The 21,920-nt window shown below is 31.2% G+C and overlaps 1 protein-coding gene and 1 long non-coding RNA gene across 2 annotated transcripts in view; both read left to right on the plus strand.

The window, feature by feature from the left end:
• The window catches only part of LOC139497596 (neurotrypsin-like), a 30,035-nt gene extending 20,607 nt beyond the window's left edge, over nucleotides 1-9,428 (plus strand). The window contains exons 4-8 of the mRNA XM_071285830.1: nucleotides 1,029-1,216; nucleotides 1,683-1,802; nucleotides 7,369-7,507; nucleotides 8,189-8,376; nucleotides 9,253-9,428. Of these exons, the coding sequence (XP_071141931.1) occupies nucleotides 1,029-1,216; nucleotides 1,683-1,802; nucleotides 7,369-7,507; nucleotides 8,189-8,376; nucleotides 9,253-9,428 (811 nt within the window). The remainder of the gene's footprint in view (nucleotides 1-1,028; nucleotides 1,217-1,682; nucleotides 1,803-7,368; nucleotides 7,508-8,188; nucleotides 8,377-9,252) is intronic.
• A 1,355-nt stretch (nucleotides 9,429-10,783) lies between these two features.
• On the plus strand, nucleotides 10,784-16,806 carry LOC139498367 (uncharacterized). Its single transcript, XR_011657909.1, has 3 exons — nucleotides 10,784-11,341; nucleotides 12,519-12,609; nucleotides 15,012-16,806. It is a non-coding gene; the product is annotated as an uncharacterized lncRNA (long non-coding RNA).
• Nucleotides 16,807-21,920: the final 5,114 nt, after the last annotated feature.

Consider the following 21,920-nt stretch of genomic DNA (forward strand, 5'->3'; position numbering starts at 1 on the left):
TTTTATTTTAAAATTTAGATATTCGGAAATGTATTTCCAAAGTCATGCAGTACAAGTGTTACACTATTTAAATTTAGCAATTTAAGAATAAATACTTATACGATAACGTCTTTATGTTCATGTTTCTGTCATCGTTTCATAGTATCGTTCAACCAACGGGATTGGTAGACAAGTTGTTCAAGTAGTGAAATAATACATATCTAAAAGCCTGTTAATATGTACATTCGAATGAATACTTAGCTGATTTGTTCTGTTACCTGTTGGTTCAATTCGGGCAAACCAGCTTCCTCCTACAAAAGGAGGTCATCCAGAACATAGCAAAGTAGAACTAACAGTGGCATTGAAACTCAATTCAACTATCTATCACCAATGTTATCCTTTCAAACTGCCATTCTGGTCGTTTGTAATATTCTTATTTTTTTTCCACAGATATTTTGTTCTTATGCTATTTTATATCATCATGACTATTTGTAACTAAATGATATTATTTGTAATTTCTGACTTCAGATTGCTCTTCGTTTGATCACTTTATGCACAGGGGATTCAATTACGTTACAAAAAGAAGAAATAAAACACATGATAGAATTGGTGCATCCTGAGAACTTTTCTTGTCGTACCTTCATTAATAGCGTTCGAAACCGAATAAATTGAACAGTTGAATCCATAAAATACTGTCTTTAATAGTGCCGTAATGAATGATTGAAGACTTAATTTATATTTGGTTTTAAATATAATTTCTGTTCAAATTGGTTCCTGAATCCGTTATGGCTTTGTAATTGCAATTGTAATTTGTAATCAATAATGTCAAGTGCCTTGGCTTTTTTTTATAGAGATTTCACGTGAATTTACATACGGGATTATTATTTTAGCTCTCAAGACTAGTGTCTCAAATGTGTATGAATAGTTTTAATGTTTTCTTTGATTGCATTTACATGAACATTTAAATGATTTCTTAGAATATACATATAGGTTCCAGAAAGAAAAGGTACCGATTATCTAACCCTTTTGTATCGTTCATGTATTCATAGTTCAGGAATCATGCAGCCCGCACATATGATAGATGATGGTATATGTCCCATTTGGTTAAATGAAGTAAATTGCACAGGGGCTGAAAGTGCATTATTGCAGTGTGCATACAATGCTGATTCATTGCACTGTAGTCATCATGAAGATGTCGGCATCCATTGTTTTCTCAGCTGTTCAACAAGAGATGAAGGTGGGATTTTGGTTAAAGCTTTTAAGTTATCATACATACATACATGTATATATATATATATAACTCTATCTCCTAGATATGAATCTAAATAACCTCTAGACGTTTACTGATAAACCATTCATTTATTCATTTGAGAAACAAAGAAAACATAGCATGACTTCTGTCTTGGTAAAATTTACATCAAACTAATACATACATATTTTTCATTACGGTGTAATCTATTTACACAAGCTCAGCGAACCTCAATATTGTGTGTACATAGGTACATAGTTCATTTGTCTTTGCAAATATGTATCTAAATAACCATATGCACAACTCTTTAACCCTGGATACATATATCTAAATATATGTTTAGAATGCACATAACTAAGCATACAGATGAAATACAACAAAAGCATTGGATACTAAAATATGCTTAAAGATGAATCTTGCATTTGAAAAATGTAAATATAATTCTACTTTGCAGGTGACTTGCGTATTACTGAGGGCTTTGTTGAAAATCAAGGACGACTAGAAATTAAATACAAAGGTGAATGGGGAACAGTAAGTGATACTAATTTTGAGAATGTTGATGCAGAAGTAGCCTGTAGACAGCTAGGATATTGGTGTGTATTAATATAATGGATAATAAATTCAAAACTTAATGTATATATGTTTGTCTCAAATTAAACTTAGTCCGTAAAACAAGTCCAGGTTTTTTGAAATCTAGATATACTATTGAACGATTGGACAATCGTTTTCGTTATCTTAATTTGAATAAAGATTTAACATTATATACTTTTCAATAAATTTCAAAGACCATTTATCAAAATCAGCCAGTCAGTTTTCGCTAATGCGGGTTTTTACAGTATGCACCACATTTTTTATGTTATTTCGAAATGGCAGACACAATATTACAGTCATTTCTTATAATTTAATTCTTAAATCCATTTTAAACCGAGGTAAATGACGTCATTGTTACTTAACAAAATTGTGTCTATGGACTGATAAACAAAACGACGTCAGCCAACCAGAAGACGCGATACATTCAAAATAAAATTATTCATAAATAAACACGTCCAGTATATCATGTATATTATATGGTACGATACCAAATCATTGACTCGGAGAAAATACAGTCCGTCAATCCGTGAGTGTTTCATGCAAGTTGCATTGAATATGATTACATATCGCACATGTCACCCTCTCCAAACCAACTTCGCATCCTCAAAATTTAACAGACTGATGATGGCTCTCTTGTAGTGAAATTCTTAAGTTTTCTACTTACCACCTGATAAATATACTGATAAATATACATAGGAATATTACTTTCTTTACCAGTCCAGACTTTGCAATTGAACTAAACCATTTAGACTACGGCGATGCTTCCAACCGGAACTACACCACCTACATGAATTACTTAACATGTACACATTTATTAATTTTTTTCCTTAATTTTTTTTACATTATTTCTTCTATAGAAAATTTACGTGGGGAGGTATGGTGATTAATTATCTGGTTGTAAGTAGGCAAATTTTGGCTGTGTGCCCAGTCTCCATAATGCTTTAAGAAGCTTTCTAGTTTCCCTCATTTTTTTTTGTTATGTGGAGAGCAACCTGCTGGCTATCAGCTTGAACAATTCGGGACATAGTCAGATGGTGAATTGTTGTTTTTGGTTGATATAGTAGATTTTGCCTTGTTGGTAGATTTATTGGACTTGCTAATTTTTTTTGTAGAAGTTGTGTGTACCAATGTCTTATTGGCCACATAAGGGGTATCAGCATTAGTCGACAAATGAACTAACTCATATGTATTAATAACTTATGTTCAGTATCCACCTTATTGGTTGTATTTTGTTTTTAGACATATCATCTGACAGAAAGTTTCCGCTATATGAGCTGCTCTGAATGTCATATTTTGTTCTTTGCCATTTTCAATAGACACCGTTAGTAGTAAATGAATGTCAACTTGATGCCACCTGTTTGTTCACACATTGAACGAGAGTTTTGTTGTCGCATTTGAGCAGAACACATTGATTTTGTAACTGTAGTAGGAAATGTTGAACTGTTCGAATTACAGCTTCCAATTAGAATAAACAGACCAAAAACATTGAACATTTTTATTGTTCATGTGACCCAAAAATCCCGCATCTTTTGTTATTGTGACCGTTGCCAACCACTTGTGTAATAATTCGTCATTGGTAGTGTTTGCTCTGTCCATCTACTACCATACATGGCCTTCAGGTGTTGTGTAAATGAAACTGAAAAGTGAGATCTCTGATGACGGGTTTCCAGTAATGAAGTAGATGTAATTGGATAGGCCTCATACAAAGGCGTGCATTGAGGATCAATTATATGCAAGAAGCTATCAACAATATCATTCTTGAAACTGAACAATGCCCCTATGTAAGTGATCTCTTGTGATGGGACAAGAGAATATTTTTGAATATTTGCTATAAATCCCAATATCATAAGTAGACTTAGTGTTTTCGTTTGTCTGAAATCAGTATTTTCTCTGAATTCACTGGCAACTAATCATCAAAGAAGTTATTAGCGTATGTTTTGATTCTCAGATGACCACTCGAGGTGCTAGAGAAAGACCAAATCACAAATTGGTAACATTTGCCTTGTATGCAAAAAAACGAAGAAATGTTCCGTGTGTTTTGTGAACTGGAATATGAAGATATGCATATAAGGCGACGTATTATGTGGTGAAAAGCTCAAGTTCTCGTCGTCTGATCTAAAGTTAAAGTCAACAAAGCAAATACGTCTCTTACATTCTATATTGCACTGTTTTAATTTGGCGATTCAGATCGTAAACTATTCATCAAATTTCCCACGTTTTCTTGTTTCAAAGTACAAGTTGTGATCAATCCAATACGGCTCGCAACTTGACCCTAATAACAATTCAATAGACTTTTGGTACTCTGACGAAAGCAGCTATTGGACAATATATTTTATCAATAAAACTTCTACTGTATTGTACCTTGAAGTATTGACAACTTGCATCGGATGGGAAATGTTGTCTTTAATTTTCTTTATAACTGTGTCTCTGATCTCCAAGAACCACGTACAAAAACACCAAACATGTTTTCCCAGTCATTACGGAGGTATATGCATTAATACTAAACGTGTCACCTAGAGTATGGCTCACAGATTTCTCAGTTTCTCTGTTTCAGAAGATTTCTCATTTATGTTTCATAAATATATCTGTAACCTGTCTTGTTCACCAGGTTAAACTAAACCTGATATAATAAATGTTGACATCATCAGGATCAGAGTTCTTAGAATTCTTAGAGTCCTCTGCACAGAATAAAAAGCTACTTTTTTGACGTTACGAATCCAAATTTCGAACATATAGTGCTCATTAGCAGCACTGCTCAAAGAGATAAGTTGTCTACGAGCAGCACTAAATGCCTCGACTGTGACCGTATTTTGATTTTCATGTTCTGACCTTGAAACTTCTTTTCCGGTATCAGTTCATTCGACTTGTAGTAAATCAAGTGATTTACCCATGTAAGCAGTCACTGAATCAAATTGTTTGTCCTGTTCTTCAATTCTTGCCATCATCCAACTTTCTAAGTCTGACAAATATAAATTTTTACCACAAGAAGAAGTACGTTTGTAACCTTTCTTTCTGGGAGGGGAAGTGACTTTGTCGGAGGCCATTGCATTATTAACTAACACAGAAGACGTGCATTCCTCCACATGAGCATCAAAACCTTCACTTCTCAATATCGTCAATTTATAAAAATAAATAACTTTGAATATATTGTTTAACGTCTGAACTCTTCGGCGCAAAAATATAAAACCGGGGTACAGGTCAAGTAAAACATGTAGGTAACGTAGCTCCAGTTTGATGTATATGCGTCATCTGGATGTTTATTTAAATTGCGAAGTCTCGACTGGTAAGGAAAGACATATCCGTAGGTATATTTATAAGGTGGTAAGTAGAAAAGGAATGAAATGAAAGTATAAACTACCTTATGATAAAATTGATGTCTCCAAGTGTGTAAATTTATACATCATGATACCATTTCTACCGTATCTACAACTTTGCAAAACAAATCGAATTTTCACTCAAATTTGTTTGTGTGCGAATAGTGTTTACAGAGTATCAATTTCGGGTAGTAGTTGGTATCAAACACAATGCACCATTAATGTTCTTACAGTTCAGGAATGATGCTTCCTGCACATAAAGTAGACGATGGGATAGGTACCATATGGTTAAATAACGTAAATTGCTCTGGCACAGAACATGAATAACTAAGGTGTACCTTTAATACAGATGCATCAAACTGTCAAAATGTCGTCACTATGGCGATGTTGGAATTCATTGTTTTCTGAACTGTTCGACAAAAGATGAAGGTATGTTTTTAGTTAAAATTAAGTTATAAATACGTCGTATTTATATCTATATAGCTGTTGTACTAGTACTTTTCCTGAATATATATGTATTTAATTTACCACTGCACGTTTCATAACAATCATTTCTTCCCACAAAATTATGAATACATAGAATGGTGTACACATTTTATTTTTATACTTCAACATGTCCACGTAGGATAACACGTGTTTACTACGTCTCTGTTAAGTAAACTGGCGTGAGTTTAGAGCCAAACATCATTTATTTATTTCGTACATTTCATACATTTAATTTCAATGTTTAATTAAGTCGCATTATCTACATGTAAAATTCATCTCAATTGTTCCACAGCAAATGAAGGCGTGTGACGTGTGACTTTTTGTGTTTCGTCGTAACATATGACGAGGCTATGTATTTTTAAACATTCCGCAATTATGTTTTATAAAAATGTAATTATGTTATGGTTATTGCTCTATGATAATTTTGAAAATATTTTTTAACGACAAGTATACAATGAAAATGTTAAACAAAGACACTGCAATAGCAGAATAGTAAAATAGGTTATCGGTAATGACGTTGTTTTAATGTCTTAAGAACGTGTTATAGTATACTTTTTTTTTCTTTATGCATATCACTTTTTTTTCTTGGTCTTTTTTATTGATATCCATGTAGCCTAGTACTGATTCATCCCCTGATTGTGTCATTGTATATGGTAGTCCTTTTTAGGTGAATATATGATACATGCATGCATAGCGTGGCTCTGTACGTATACATTCCGTAAGTGTGCTAAAGATAAACATTTTTGTTATATTCTTGTCTTTCATGATTGCTAAATATGTGCTTTGTCTATATGCCTTTTTGTGGGTTTTTTTAATACATATAATGAAATGGAATTCCATGCAACTATCATTCAAGTGAAAGGTTTAGCTAGCATTAAAACCAGGTTTAATCAACAACTTCCAATAAAGGAAATATAGTCTCAAGTCAAGCATATGACAGTTTATATCCATTGGTATAATGTGTTTGAGCTTTTAATTAGGGCTTTTCTTTTCTAATTTTCCTACGATAAATGTACGAGTGCAGTGTTTTGGTGATTTTACTTTTTATTTTGTTGCTAAACAGAGATATTTTATAGCGTACATATAACAAGATATTCCTGATTGTTAACGAAACGATAAGGTTGTTCTGTAGAAAATCAAACTATATGCAATCAACCGGCACAGTGATATGATAAGGTTGTTTGGTAGACTATAGACTATATGCAATCAACTGATACAGTTCGAATATGTTAAAAAGCTTCCGCTCAAAACAAACAGTTTCAAACAGCTCGCACACAGAAAAAAAGTGAAACATATCACAGAGACATTCAAGCTCAGAAAAAAAACTGACAACGACATTGCTAGAAAAAAATCAAAATACTAACGACAGTATCTTAAACACAAGAAAGAAAAACAAAGACTGAGCAATACCTCATCTAAAACTGGGGATGATCTCAGGTGACCAAAAGGTACATATCCTGATGCACATGTTTCATCCATCGTTTTGCTCATGTAGGTAGAAACCTAGTAATTAGTATCAAGGTCAAATTGGAGAAAAGGGGACAAGATTGTAGTAAGGAAAATTACCGTTTCTGTTTGTCATACGGATATTCCATAATTCCAACTCTTGATAAGTCTGTAAATCTTACAAAGGCATGATTTCAACATTACCATTTCAAACCTTTGGTTGAATAACCTCTGTATGAGCATCAACCCTTTATCAATAAAATTATATATCATCTGAATAATGTAAATTATTCTGATTTGCAGGTGGCTTGCGTATTACTGAAGGTTTCGCTGAGAATCAAGGACGACTAGAAGTGTATTACAAAGGTGAATGTGGAACATTATGTGATAATCAGTTTGCGAATGTTGACGCAGAAGTAGCCTGTAAACAGCTTGGATATTGGTGTGTATTACTATAAGGGTTATTTAGTACTGATTACTTTCTCTATCTGAATCTGTACATAGTCAATGAAAAACAATCTAGTCTGTTCGAAATCGAGATATATTATTTGAAATAAAAAAAATTCACATGAGATATATTTCATTAAACTTAAATCATCCAGTCAGTTGTTCGCTGATGAAAAAAAACGATACCCGGTGAATTGAAAAATAGAAAAAAATTATTTTAATTGTAAAAAAACCCATAAGATAGCTTCATGATGAAACAAACACTTCAAACATTAGGAAATCAAAGGAACAACAGGAGCTCCAAAGTGTAACAAAAACAAACGCCAACTTGCATCAGCACGAACTACATTGTACTAGTTTAATATCAGATAACAACAGCCATATTCCTGACTTGTTACAGGACATTAAAACTATCATATAAATACATTATTCTATAAATTACATATAATGTTATGTTTGTGATTTTTGTCAGAGATATCACATCACCAAGCAATTTCCTGGTTTCCTATTGGACTTTTTACAAACAAATGCTTTCCCTCAAATGTGTCTTTGTTTTAAAAGGAGTTAAACTGTTAATCGTGTTTTTAACTGTACATTGACAGAACATGATATAATATCGTTCCTTATTAGTAAATTAGTAAAACTCTAAAACAATGTATCATTAATGTATTCATAGTTCACGATTGATGATTCCCCCACACAAGGTAGACGATGGGATAGGTACCATTTGGTTAAATAACGTAAACTGCTCAGGTTCAGAAAGTAGACTACTGAATTTTACCTTTAATGCAAATGCATCAAACTGTCGCCACTATGGAGATGTTGGCATTCATTGTTTTCTGAACTGTTCACAAGATGGTGAAGGTATGATATTGGTCAGCGCAAAGTTATAAATCAATCGTTTATAAATCGAAACAGTTGATGCATTGTACTTGTTCTAAAAATATATGTATTCAATTTACTATACATTTACTAACAATCTGTTCTCACATATTACATCTATCCAACGTGCACTAATGTTTTGTTTACATATTTTAATTGTCTTCTCCAAGTATTACCAGATCGGGTGAACGCAATGGTCAAAATGGAAACATTTATTGTCTACAAAGTAACACGTACTTACTTGTGTGATTACCATTATACTGTCTGGCGTACTACATTACAATCCTGTTACCTTTAATAACTGTATACGCCATTAATCTATTTCGTACTGAGAAAAAAATCATGTTATCATTTTATCATGTTATTACCGACACGTTAAAGTCATCTCAACTGTTAAACAGAAGATGAAGGATTATTTTTTATAAAAACAAATTCTTGTTATCTTGTTAAGAACACTATTTGATACCCCCTCTTTTCATAACGTTTGTTAAGTTGATTGTTAGGTTTTCTTCTAATCACCTTATCACACCGTGCATTTTTTCTGTGTGCACATACTTTTTTTGTCTTCTATGCGTGTTCTCATTTTCGGGTAAGCGCAATGGTCAAAATTAAAATACTACAGAACGACATTTCAATAGTCTAATGATATTATTTTGTACGCACAGAAATTCTATAGCGTACAGATAACAAGATGTTCCTTATTTTTAACGTACTATTTAGACATTAATTTCTAAATTAAATTTTACTCAAAACAATCTACCAAACTATTCAAATGAGTCAACATGCTTCAATTCAATAACATAAGTTTCAAACAGCTCTCACAAAGACTTAACATGTGAAAACAATTCTGCTTTCCAGGTGGCTTGCGTATTACTGAAGGTTTTGCTGGGAACCAAGGACGACTAGAAATTAATAACAAAGGTGAATGGGGAACATTATGTGATGATCAATTTGAAAATGTTGATGCAGAAGTAGCATGTAGACAGCTTGGATATTGGTATTATGTGTATAGAGTGCTAAAAACACGAAATTAAATATAAATCAATTTCTTTAGATATTTTATCCAAAGATATCTGAATTTCAAATGAAGACTACCATTTTAGATACTAATCGACCTATTCCAAAATAAGATATCAAAATCATTCATTTAGTTGCATGTATGTTTTTTGGTGAGTTTAGAATCAACTAGTTTTATTTCTGTTGAGTCGTCAAGTCCCTCTTATAGTTGATATGTTTCCCTAAGTTTTAGTGTGTAACCCATATTTAATTTTTTTCAATCAATTTATGAATTTCGAACAGCGGTATACTACTGTCGTCTTAATGTATGGTCCATTAAAACTACAGAACGAATTTATAGTTTACATTACATGTTTTAAGAATTTTAAACAAGCCGATCAAAACACAACTATTACTTTTTTATATGTTTTTTACGAGTTTCAAGTAAATGGTATGATAAACTGTGTTTTTTTCATAAAAAACATGGTTTAATTAAGATAAAATCTACTTTAACACATATTTAGTTACGTTGATATTATAATGAATTGATGAAGTGAAAACCACTTCTATGCCAAATTAAAATTCTATCTACCAAAATTGGTTACCCTATTTTTATTGTTTTTAAGAGCCAATCCGCCAGAAAACCATGCAATAATGAGAAAATCGTCCAAATCGACAATCACAACTTGACAAATTTTTATACATCATCTTAATCCTTGACATAAAATAAAAGAATTTGGCCACTTAATTTCCCCCAGAATCGTATCTATTTTTAGTAACAGCCTCATTTGCATAATTCTGTAAATTCATAATAAAACCAAGGAAAAATACAACTTTTTATGCCTTTTAAGAATAACCCAGAAGCATATTAAATGGGGTAGTTGAGTTTTTAGAGTAATGTCAGCTGGAACCCATCCATTTTACTATGTTATGGTCAATACAAATAAAAATTTACACAATTTGGCACATTGCCAGGAGCACGGACACACAGGATGGATTTTTCATACATGAATTTACATGATTTTTACTTGCTTCTAACTTGCAAGACCCATTCCGAATATGTTTGCAACTTATATTGGTTTTAATTACGGTGTATTTTTTTATATTAAAACAAAATATTAAGCTTGGCAAATGTCTATTACATGTTAATTTATGCCTTGGAAGAATGGTGATTTTAGTCCCGAATCATTTTAATTTTGATTTTAATTAAATTCTAAATACAATTGTAATAAAATGGTTCATAAAATCATTTAATAAAGTAAAATAAATGTGTCTAAAAAATTTAATAAGACGTATTTGTACTGCAAGTGCAAAAATCAATAAATTGTCTGAAATAGGGAGTCCATCTTTTATGCTCTTCCATTGACTTATCTCCCTTGGGTAAAATCTCAAACATGTCAGCTCCCTGTGATTGATTTGGCAGACAAAAATTACATCGAAGTTTGCGACTTTAATAATCTATGAGGAGTATTTGGGCTATCCCAGCATTATGCATCTACATATTACAAACTATTTAAGATATCTGAATGCACTAAAGACCAAAATAGCATTTCCAAAAAGAATAATTACTGCCAATGGCAATGCAGAAATCTGCCAATCATAACAATAATTAACTGTCTGGCGCATTATAAATAAATAAGACACTCTCTCTCTACCGTTGTATTGAAGACTGAAAAACACTGAAAACTATGGTGTAGAATTTCCAACAGGACTCATTATTTTATATAAAGACGAGGAGTGGTTTATTTTCCTTTGGTTGTTATATCATCTCGTCTTAGACATGTTAGAATATGCTTGAAGTACAGGGACTTTTATGGAATTCATTGACATTATAGTCAAGCAAGATGTCAACATCCCGTCCAACCGTCTTCCAGCAAAGCCAAAGCTGACCAAGGATTTTCACCATTTCGTGACAGGCTGTATACAGGACGAGTTATTCCACTAGAAACAGGTACAACTCTAACAATCAATTTTCATTAGTTCCTTATATAGTCAATCTGAAATTAGGGGACCAACATTTGATATATTAGCCAGATTAAAAAAAGGGGGAGGGGGTTGAAAGGGCATGTGAATATACTTGTACACCCATCCTGTTTCTAAGAAATCTTATTTATTTCCTATAGCCAAGTGCAAACAAATAATATACTGTAAATTCAGATATTATCGCAATGTTTTTATAATTGTGTAAAATGCGAAAGGGTTATAATTGCAATAATTAAAACTAACATTTTGAGATTTTTTTTATATGAATCAAACAGGATATTTCTGAATATCGCAAATGTTAAAATCACATTTCAGTCTTAAATTATGAAATCGCAATAATAATTCCACGCAACATTTTTTTGAATTTACAGTATATCCCTTTAATATATAAATGTACATGGCATGAGTCTTGGAACCATTTGATTATAAAAAAGAAAGGGGGAGGGTTAGAATGGTCAAAATATTTATGTCCTTGTCAGCTAAGGACAGAATTTAAATTGTTAAGCTATTAACCAGGGTACAATATACATGTATATTAATTTAAAAAAAAAAATTATAGACCATAAGCATGATAAGCATGACAATAATCGAAATTTATTTCAACATGTTCAACATTAAGCAGGACAGTATGTTTTTATTCCCTTATCCTAAGTTATATTTTAAGTTTTTAAAATAGTTGTACAAGTTCAGCTCTTTGTTAACTAAGAAAGCTTTTATCTCGTGATTAACATGGTAAAGCCTCATTCTAATACATGTTTTACATACAACATACTGTACATGAAGCACTAGACAACTTTATCTAGAGAATAATCTTGTTTAATTTTATTTATGAACATGATGAAATACACATTTCATAAATAAAATTAAACAAGATTTAATGATCTATTATACAATGTAGGCCATGGAGACTAAAAAATCAAAAGCATTGCAAACTGTTGTTAAGTTATATTTTAGGACCTTACATGTACATTGATGTATATGTATGTACATGTAATGTATGTAGATTATTTATAGAGCCCTTTTTAAATGAAATAAAAAAATACATGCACAGTGATGCTACACTACCCTACATTTCCTGTGATACAACATAGAAGAATTATTTTATAGTTTAACACTTTTCATTTGTCATGTTTCATTGTTTGTAGGGCTATAATAGATGCAAGCAATGCTGATGATTTTTTTGTGAAAGTGACAATAGCCAGGTCAAACTAAATACATGTATAGATCAAGATACTGGTAAGATATTATTAAATTATATATTAATTTAACTGTTTGTAAAATTTGGTAATCATACAAAGTATATGTAATCACCTATATAATAATTATACATGTTATACACGTACATCAGTTTTATTGAACATGTCTTTGTTAACTTGGTTTTCCCATTGAAAAATCACTTTACTAATTTAATTTGTAGTACTAATAGTACTATGTAGGGCGGCTCCTATATTTTCCATTCAATAACTAACAATGACTAATGAACTGTTCATACATTGTACATTCCATTTTAAATATAAAAAAGGGGGAGATTTTTATTGATACTTTTGAAGATAATTCACCTGTTAGATTAATTGATTGGTTGTTGGTTTCTTATGTCCAGTGGCAAATAGTTCATGCATGTTTACACAAATGGTTTAGGACAAGAACAAATTAAGATAAATACATTATTTGGGTTCTTTGATATGCTAAATTGAACAATGAATTTAAATTTAAGATGTTGCAATGACCCCATTTTAAATTGTTTCACGATAATTTCAAAAATGGTTAAAACAAAAACAAAAATATCTACCCAAATTGAATTCTTGAGGTTCTTTCATAAACAAAAGCCAATGTTGAATATTTAGATTTTTAATTTTGGTCTGGTTTTCGAATTTATCCACATTTAAGGTCCAAAGAATCCAAATTTTAACTTAGTTTAATTTTAACAGAAATTGAACTCTATTATATTTAGGGTTTTTTGATATACAGAAATAATCAAATATCCTGAATATATATGCATTTGTAAATATGTACTTTAACTTAGATTTATAATTTCAGTCCTAGTTTTCAGGTTGGTTAAAACAGGTCAGGGTCCACAATTTAACTATGTTAACTGTGTTTGATTTTAACAATAAATTTATATAGATGCTGAATCCAACCTGTATTTTGTTTTTATGCCTCACTTACGACAGTAGAGGGGCATTATGTTTTCTGGTCTGTGCGTCTGTTCGTCCTTCCGTCTGTCGTCGGTCTGTCCTTCAGTCTGTTTGTCCCGCTTCAGGTTAAAGTTTTTGGTCAAGGTAGTTTTTGATGAAGTTGAAGTCCAATAAACTTGAAACTCAGTACACATGTGCCTTATGATATGATCTTTCTAATTCAAATGACAAATAAGTGTTTTTACCCCAATTTCACGGTCCACTAAACACAGAAAATGATAGTGCGATTGAGCATCCGTGTACTATGGACACATTCTTGTTGGGCAATGTTATGAAATTTATTTACATTGAAGTTCAAAGGGTCCAAAATTTAACTTAATTTGAAATCTTAAGGGGGCTCCTGGGTTTAAATCATTTTTTGTTCTAATATAGGATTTCGCTATATTCTTTTATAAATCAACTTTATCATATACTTAAAAGAAAAATGAAATAAAAAAAATGGGGTCACCGTTCATTTAAGCTCGAAATCTGCCTCTGGAAGAAGCATACATTTTTGTTAATGTCCTTTTTTTCTGTTGAACTAATAGGAGAAATAAAGGTTATATCGAAATAAAAAAATAACCTAATTACAGAAATCGCTTAAATTTTACAATTATTTAGTTTATGTACAGCTTACTTGAAAACAATAATAAAAAATATAGGTCACCGATGAGTTACAAAAAATATTTCAAATTTAATGCCAAAAAATGGCATTTTTGCACCAAAGGGAGATAATTTGGAGATACACATTTTAAAAGTCATCTGGGGCCAAACCAAATCAACTTTTTGGGTTTATTTTTGTACCATATCATAAAGTAATAACTAATAGTGTTATGAATAAATTTTGTAATGAAAAAATAAAGGTTTATTTTTTTGCTGAAATTTTTGTACCAATGAGCCACCTTAATTTGATTTTATGCTGAATCTATTAAACTATATCTTTATGCATGTACCATATTTATTCTGTGTTAGAAACCATATTCTTTTTCAAATATTTAATCCCATCACAAATTCAGAGCTGTTTCATGCTTGAATGTTTTGTTCAAACTTGCATTTTTTCTTCATCTTCCACAAAATTTGTCCTTTACTGACATAACTGGTGTTATTTTTTTAAATGAAACTTTAATGAAAAGATATGCATAATATATGGATGATTATCTGATGTCAAACATTTTCAAGATGGCCACCAAGGATGGCAAACAAAAAAGTTGTCATCTTTATTTGCTGTCAGTGGTATACATGTAAATGAACATTAGAAATATGAAATAAAATGTGGTATGATTGCCAATGAGAACAAATGACATACAAGTAAAGCTATAGGTCTTCATATGTCATATCTCCTATAGCAATGCACAAGACCAAAACTGCATATCTATGCAGCCATAAAAGGCCAAAAATAAAAAAAAACGAAAAAATATGAAAGCTAACAGCCTGATCTATATATGTATGTTTTGTGGTTTTCAGATCTAGACTCACAGCTAACTGAACTTTTACAGCAGTCAACATCAGATTGGAAGACTGATAATGTTTCTGACAGAAACAATTTCAACCAACCAAACAAGCAACAGAAACTTTGCATCTTTAAAACACCACTTAAATCTTCCATGGGATGATGTCTCAAAAAATAATAGTTCATCATTTATGAATATTATAATGTTATGGATTTTCTTTTACAAGAAAGTTAATGTACACTTGATTTTATTGTTCTTGCTGTTCAAGTATAAAAAACACATTTAACTTTATTGAAATTTGAAGTTTCATATGATTTACATTAATTTTGTTTTTTCTCAGGATGTGATGTTACTAAGAGCCTCATAGGTACAGTCTTGACAGTAATCTTAACAGCTATCCAATTTCATTCAAAATTCTTTATAAATTTTGCACAAGTATATATAGACTAAGTGATTTGTTTTTCGTCTAGTTATGGTATTTTTATGGCGGTGCCCTATAGTTTTACCCTTGTCCGAAATTCCGTAATTCCATCATTCCGTCATTCTGAAACAAACCATTATACAGAGTTTTTTTCTAAATGCCTTCAGATATTGGCCTGATTTTTGGTATGTAAGTTGACCATGATGAGTTACAGATCAAGATTAAGTTTTGTTCCGCTCCGCTATTTTTTGTTGAAATTACGGGCTATGGACTTTGATAAATTGTTGAAAATCACAGTTATACACATTTTTTGTCTAGAAACGCTTTCAGATATTTGGCTAATTTTTGATATGTGGGTTACTCATGATGAGTTACAGATCAAGTTTAAGGTTCGTCCTGCTACGCTAATATTTGCTGTAATTTCTGGCTTTGGACTTTGATAAATTTTTGAAAATCACAGTTATATGGACCTTTTTTCTAAATGCTTTCGAATATTGGGCTGATTTTGGTATGTGAGCTAACCATGACAAGTTACAGATCTAATTTAAGTTTCCTTCCGCTCTGTAATTTTTGGCAGAATTAAGGGTTTACAACTTTGAAAATTGTTAAAAATCACAGTTATAATATATGGACATTTTTCTATATGCCTCCAGATTTAGAGCTGATTTTTTTTTATATGTGAGACAACCATCATGTTTGTGTCCACATGTATTGAAATTGCAGATTTTCAAATTTTTGAGACGGGGGGGGGCATTCGTGTCGCTTTGACACATCTAGTTTTAGATGCATTTATGATTATCATGTTTATATTGACCACATTGCAGCAACATAGATATATAGGTACCTAGCAAATATTACCTTGTTAGCATACTAGGCTCAAAGGACCATAAAAAGTCCATCTCTTAGTGTCATCTCTATATTGCAGCTGTTTACAGTTTTCTCTTTTAAACCATTATTTTGATATCATTAGAAGAAGTATCATACATATATGTATATATATTGTAAAAACTACCAAAATGACAAGATCTAACTACCCAAAATTTTTCTGAAAAATTGGGAGGTAACATCTATGAGCTATTGTCCCTGAAGTGTGTAAATTTACAAATTTTCATAGTTTTCTGCTAATATATCAATATAATATAAGAATAAATTGCAAAAATGGTCAGAAAAACTTATTTTTACAGTCTGAACTTATTCTGAATTGTTTAACCTCTTATTTTAAATTTATCGCTTTTGAAATATGTGTGTTTTTTTTATCATTTTGAGGTGCACAAATTGTCAATTCAAGCTATTTCGGCTCCTGGGAGCCTCTAGATTTGTAATGAATAAATTGTATTTATGTATGATTATTTTCTTAATGTATTAAATGAATCATTATTTATTCTTTTCCATTTGTTGTTATACTTATCTATAAGTCCAGATCCTATCATACGTCAGATGTTAAAAATTAGACTGCAAACTTGAGAAAATTTGAATATGCAGGCTACCCCATTTTGTTGTGGCATATACTAGACACCAACATTATTTGCCGAGCTTAATATTTTTTTTGATTGGGTATATATAGTTATACTTTGCAAGTAGATATGTTGTTTTACAATAATAAACGGGTCTTGGAGTATTTTGGCTCTGAAAGATGACCAAAATCAGCCATTTTGGACATGAGGCTAAATAAGACATATTGAAACAGTTAGATTATACATACACTTTATAGACAGCATTGTTATTTCTATGCATTCTTACACTTAATGTGATGTATTACTAGGAACAACTATCAAAAAATTATAAATGTTGCCATATTTTTTTATTTAAACCATCGAAATATGCCAAAAAAGGCTTATTTTTGCTGTTTTCGAGGAATTTCAGCTGTTAAAAAATGGCGCCCCCCAACAAAATCAAGATCGGTTCAAATTTCCAAAAAAAAATTTGTGTGGTTAATTACATTACTAAGGTGCACCAATGTGCCAAATATGAACTCATTTGGCAAAAGTGGCATTCGGACGGTTTTGCATGGTTTTCTGGCAGATTGGCTCTTAACCGAGTATTGGTAGTACTAATCAGAACAAGAATACATGAACGAAAATAAAAATATCTAACGAAATTTATTTTTTGTTTATTAATAATTCAGGATTGAAGCTTCCCTCAACTAAAGTGAATGATGGCATAGGTACCATTTGGTTAAATAACGTAAATTGTTCTGGTTCAGAAAGTTATTTACTTAATTGTACGTACAATTACGATACATCACGCTGTCGACACTAGCATGATGTTGGTATCCAATGTTTTCTCAACTGTTCAACAGAAAATGAAGGTAGGGTTTTTGAAAAAAAATAACGTTTAAAACAATAGTTTTTATACTACTATGAATTCATTCGTGCTCGTTGGATACTAAATTTCGTGGATTTCGTAGTTTTAGGGCCACCACGAGTTCAAATGGTGTATGAATGAAAAAAACCATAACGGAATGTATGCAAACTTTGCCAAAACTACGAATTTAAATATTAAAAAATATGCAATTTTTCTAGTTATCCTGGAAAATGGGTACCCAAGAAAACTGAATCCACAGTAGGTCATGTCTTATCTATACATTTGATTTAAATCAGTATTTTAAACAGCATCCATTAGAGAGAGTCCTGAAAACATACAATATAATCTTTAAAAAGCTTGGTTTGTATACATGCAAACTTCTCTTTAATCATTGTTAATAACAATTCTTACAAATTGTTTATTTGATTGCTATGCAAATATATTAACACAGAAAATGCTAAATGCTTTGTTTAAAAACAAATCTATATTTTAAAAGAAAAACAAAACTAAACATAAAATGGAAATACCACAAGGCGGCTTAATATTCATATTTTATAAATTGCCAAAACAAAGAGATTTTAAAGCGTACAGGATACAATACATCTGAACATTTTAAATATAACTCTACTTTGCAGGTGACTTGCGTATTACTGATGGTTTCGCTAAGAATCAAGGACGACTGGAAATTTATTACAAAGGTAAATTGGGAACATTATGTGATGATCAATTTGAAAATGTTGATGCAGAAGTAGCATGTAGACAGCTTGGATATTGGTATGTTATACATTTGTTGATGGTAAACAAATACGCAATTTAATTTTAATTAGTTCCTTTATCTCAATTTGTACCTCGTCCATGAATAATCGTCTAGAGTTTTAAAGTCTATCTGTGTTATCGACCTATAGGGCGATTATTTCGATATCTTAATTTGAATTGAAGATGTTTACATTAATCGCTAATCGATACATTCCGAAATGATATATCAAAACTAGTCATTCAGTTGTACGTTTGTCTCATCATGAATATAGAATTGGCTAGTGTTATGGTCCATTTAAACTACACCTTACATGTTATAGGAATAATTTACAAGCCGATCAAAACCTTGTTGATTCATCTGTTTAGAAATGACAGGTGATTTGTATATGTTGAGGTACAATTTGTTATGAGTTTTCTCTAAAGGGCCTACTTAATATGTTTCCTTTTTAAAGCAAAATGTATGTTTCTTTCAGATCAAATGTTCTTTAAATCACTATATGCACTTATTTTGTAAAAACTTTTTTAAGAGTAATTATTAATTACATTGACGATATATTGCTCTGATTTATTGACCATAAGAAGACACTTAACATCGCTAATACGCGGATCATTCTAACTTGTATTCAACTTAACATTGCGTAGAATAATGACAATGTAGTACAAAAAGTTAAAAACAAGTGTTTATTTTAATGAATACACGTGTGCAAATATGTTGGTTCTAAAAGACACAATACGCATTTATTTATAATCTCATTTGCTTATTGGATGAATATATTTATATATTATTGTAATTTTGAATAGAATTTTGATTGTGACATTTTTGTTAAATTATCGATAACCATATGGAAAATTAAATAAAACTGAAGGTTCTTTAATATGCTGGTGGTCTTTTTAGTTGCATTTACATATCATTTACCACTGTACATTTTACCCTTCAAAAAAATTATTAAGTAATCTGTCTCAAACAGACTTGAAGTGTTTTATTAGCATGGAAACAATAAGCTATCCCATAATTGAATGCTCATCTTAATCACTTTCCTCTTCAAAATATTTTATCTATACTTTTATTAAATTTATTGTCCTAAACTCTTTCAGAGATACTAAGTCACCTAGCGATACCCTGATATCCTATTAAATTGATTTACTGAAAAACCATATTGTTCCTCTTTAAACAGGTTCAACCGAAAAGTGGGTAATCTATTATTAGTATTTCAACTAAGAACAACATGTTTTGATAGTAATGCACGACATACAGATAAAAAAAGGAAAGAAGACGATATCCAGCACACTGTTTCTATTGTTTATTTATAGTTCAGGATTGAAGCTTCCATCCAATAAAGTGAACGATGGTATAGGTACCATTTGGTTGAATAACGTACATTGTTCTGGTTCAGAAAACAATTTACTGAATTGTACCTACAACCACGACATATCACCCTGTCGACATTATCATGATGTTGGTATCCATTGTTTTCTCAACTGTTCAACAGAAGCTGACGGTATAGTTTTAGAAATAGCAAACATTAAAAAAATTCGTAGAATATACACTTAATTTACCACGCCACTGTTTAACGCAATCTATTTAGTTGGTACCAAACACCTTGACTAAAATTTAGTCGGCTCGTTTTATTTTCATAAATTTTAACAAAAAATATTTACTTTGACCTTATGACAAAAATATCAAAATTTCAAAAACTTTAAAAAAGAAACTTTATCGGAAACAAGTGATTCTATTTATTGCAGTTTGTCAAACACTAATTTTAATCTTTTAGAAGCTTCATATTTTCTAAACAATATAACATATTTAAAAATTTCAGCTGATTTAACATAGTTATCTCCCTGTAGTGTTATGTACCACCTTAAACGAAGATTATCCAGAATACATGTACATGTACATACAGATAATCTTCAAAACTTCCGTCTTGTATACATTATAATACTATCAAATACAAAATCATATAGTGACGGTTGTTAGCAATATAATAACCTCAACATAACACACAGTAATGCTTTGTGTACATGACTCGCTTATCTTCTCGTTTTCGGCTGTTCATTCTATATATATAACTAGTCAACTAGTCAAAATGAAATTACTTACGTTATGATTAATGAAACACGTATCTAATACGTCACTCCTTAGTCAACTAATGTTCGATAACGCCACAAAGACCATATGTTTTTTTTGTAATTGTACTTTAGAATAGACACATGGTAATTGTTCGTTTTTAACATTTTGTAGATAAAAGCACAATTGTAATGATTTTCAAATTATTTTATCAAATGCATTTGCATTTAACATCATGAAACAAAAAGTCAACATATATACTTTATACATATAGAAATTGTTTATGGACAAACTAACGTGTTCATGTTAAACAAACAAAACAAATAAAAAAGGAGTTAACAATATATGTATTTCAACAACCATTTTAAAATTCTTGCAGAAGCACATGTTTCTTTTTAACTCACCTGGCCCAAAGGGCCAAGTGAGCTTTTCTCATCACTTTGCGTCTGTCGTCCGTCGTCGTCGTCGTCGTCGTCTGTTAACTTTTACAAAAATCTTCTACTCTGAAACTCCTTGGTCAAATTTAACCAAACTTGGCTACAATCATTATGTGGTTATATAGTTTGAATAATGTGTCCGTTGACAGAATCGACCAACAAAGATGGCCTTTATGGCTCAAAATAGAACATAGGAGTAAAATGTAGATTTTGGCTTATATCTCTGAAACCAAAGCATTTAGAGCAAATATGACACGAGGTAAAATTGTTTTTTAGGTCAAGATATATTTGCCCTGAAATGGTAAGATGAATTGGACAACCTGTTATTAGATTGCTGCCCCTAAATTGGTAATTTTAAGGAAATTTTGCCGTTTTTTGTTATTATCTTGAATATCAATATAGATAGAGATAAACTGTAAACAGCAGTAATGTACAGCAAAGTTAGACCTAAAAATAAGTCAACATGACCAAAATGGTCAATTGATCCCTAAGGAGTTATTGTCCTTTAAAGTCAATTTTTAACAATTTTCATAAAATTTGTAAATTTTAAACTTACATTTTCCACTGAAACTACTGGGCCAATTCATTATAGATAGAGATAATTGTAAGCAGCAAGAATGTTCAGTACAAACACATCACCATCACCAAAACACAATTTTGTCATGAATCCATTTGCATCCTTTGTGTAATATTCACATAGACCAAGGTGAGCGACACAGGCTCTTTAGAGCCTCTAGTTTTAAAAAGCTAATGCTCGTTTAAGGTAGTTACAATATTCTTCATGGGTTATTTTTATAACGTGTTATAGTAAAAATATTTGTGTATTCGTTTTGGTGAATATTACTTTAACTGTTAACATAAAAATGCTATCATGGTATGATTGCCATTGAGACAGCTCAACTTACATAGAAATAAAACAACTATAATACAACATACGGC

This window comes from Mytilus edulis, chromosome 12, assembly GCF_963676685.1.
Source record: "Mytilus edulis chromosome 12, xbMytEdul2.2, whole genome shotgun sequence".
NCBI lineage: Eukaryota > Metazoa > Mollusca > Bivalvia > Mytilida > Mytilidae > Mytilus > Mytilus edulis.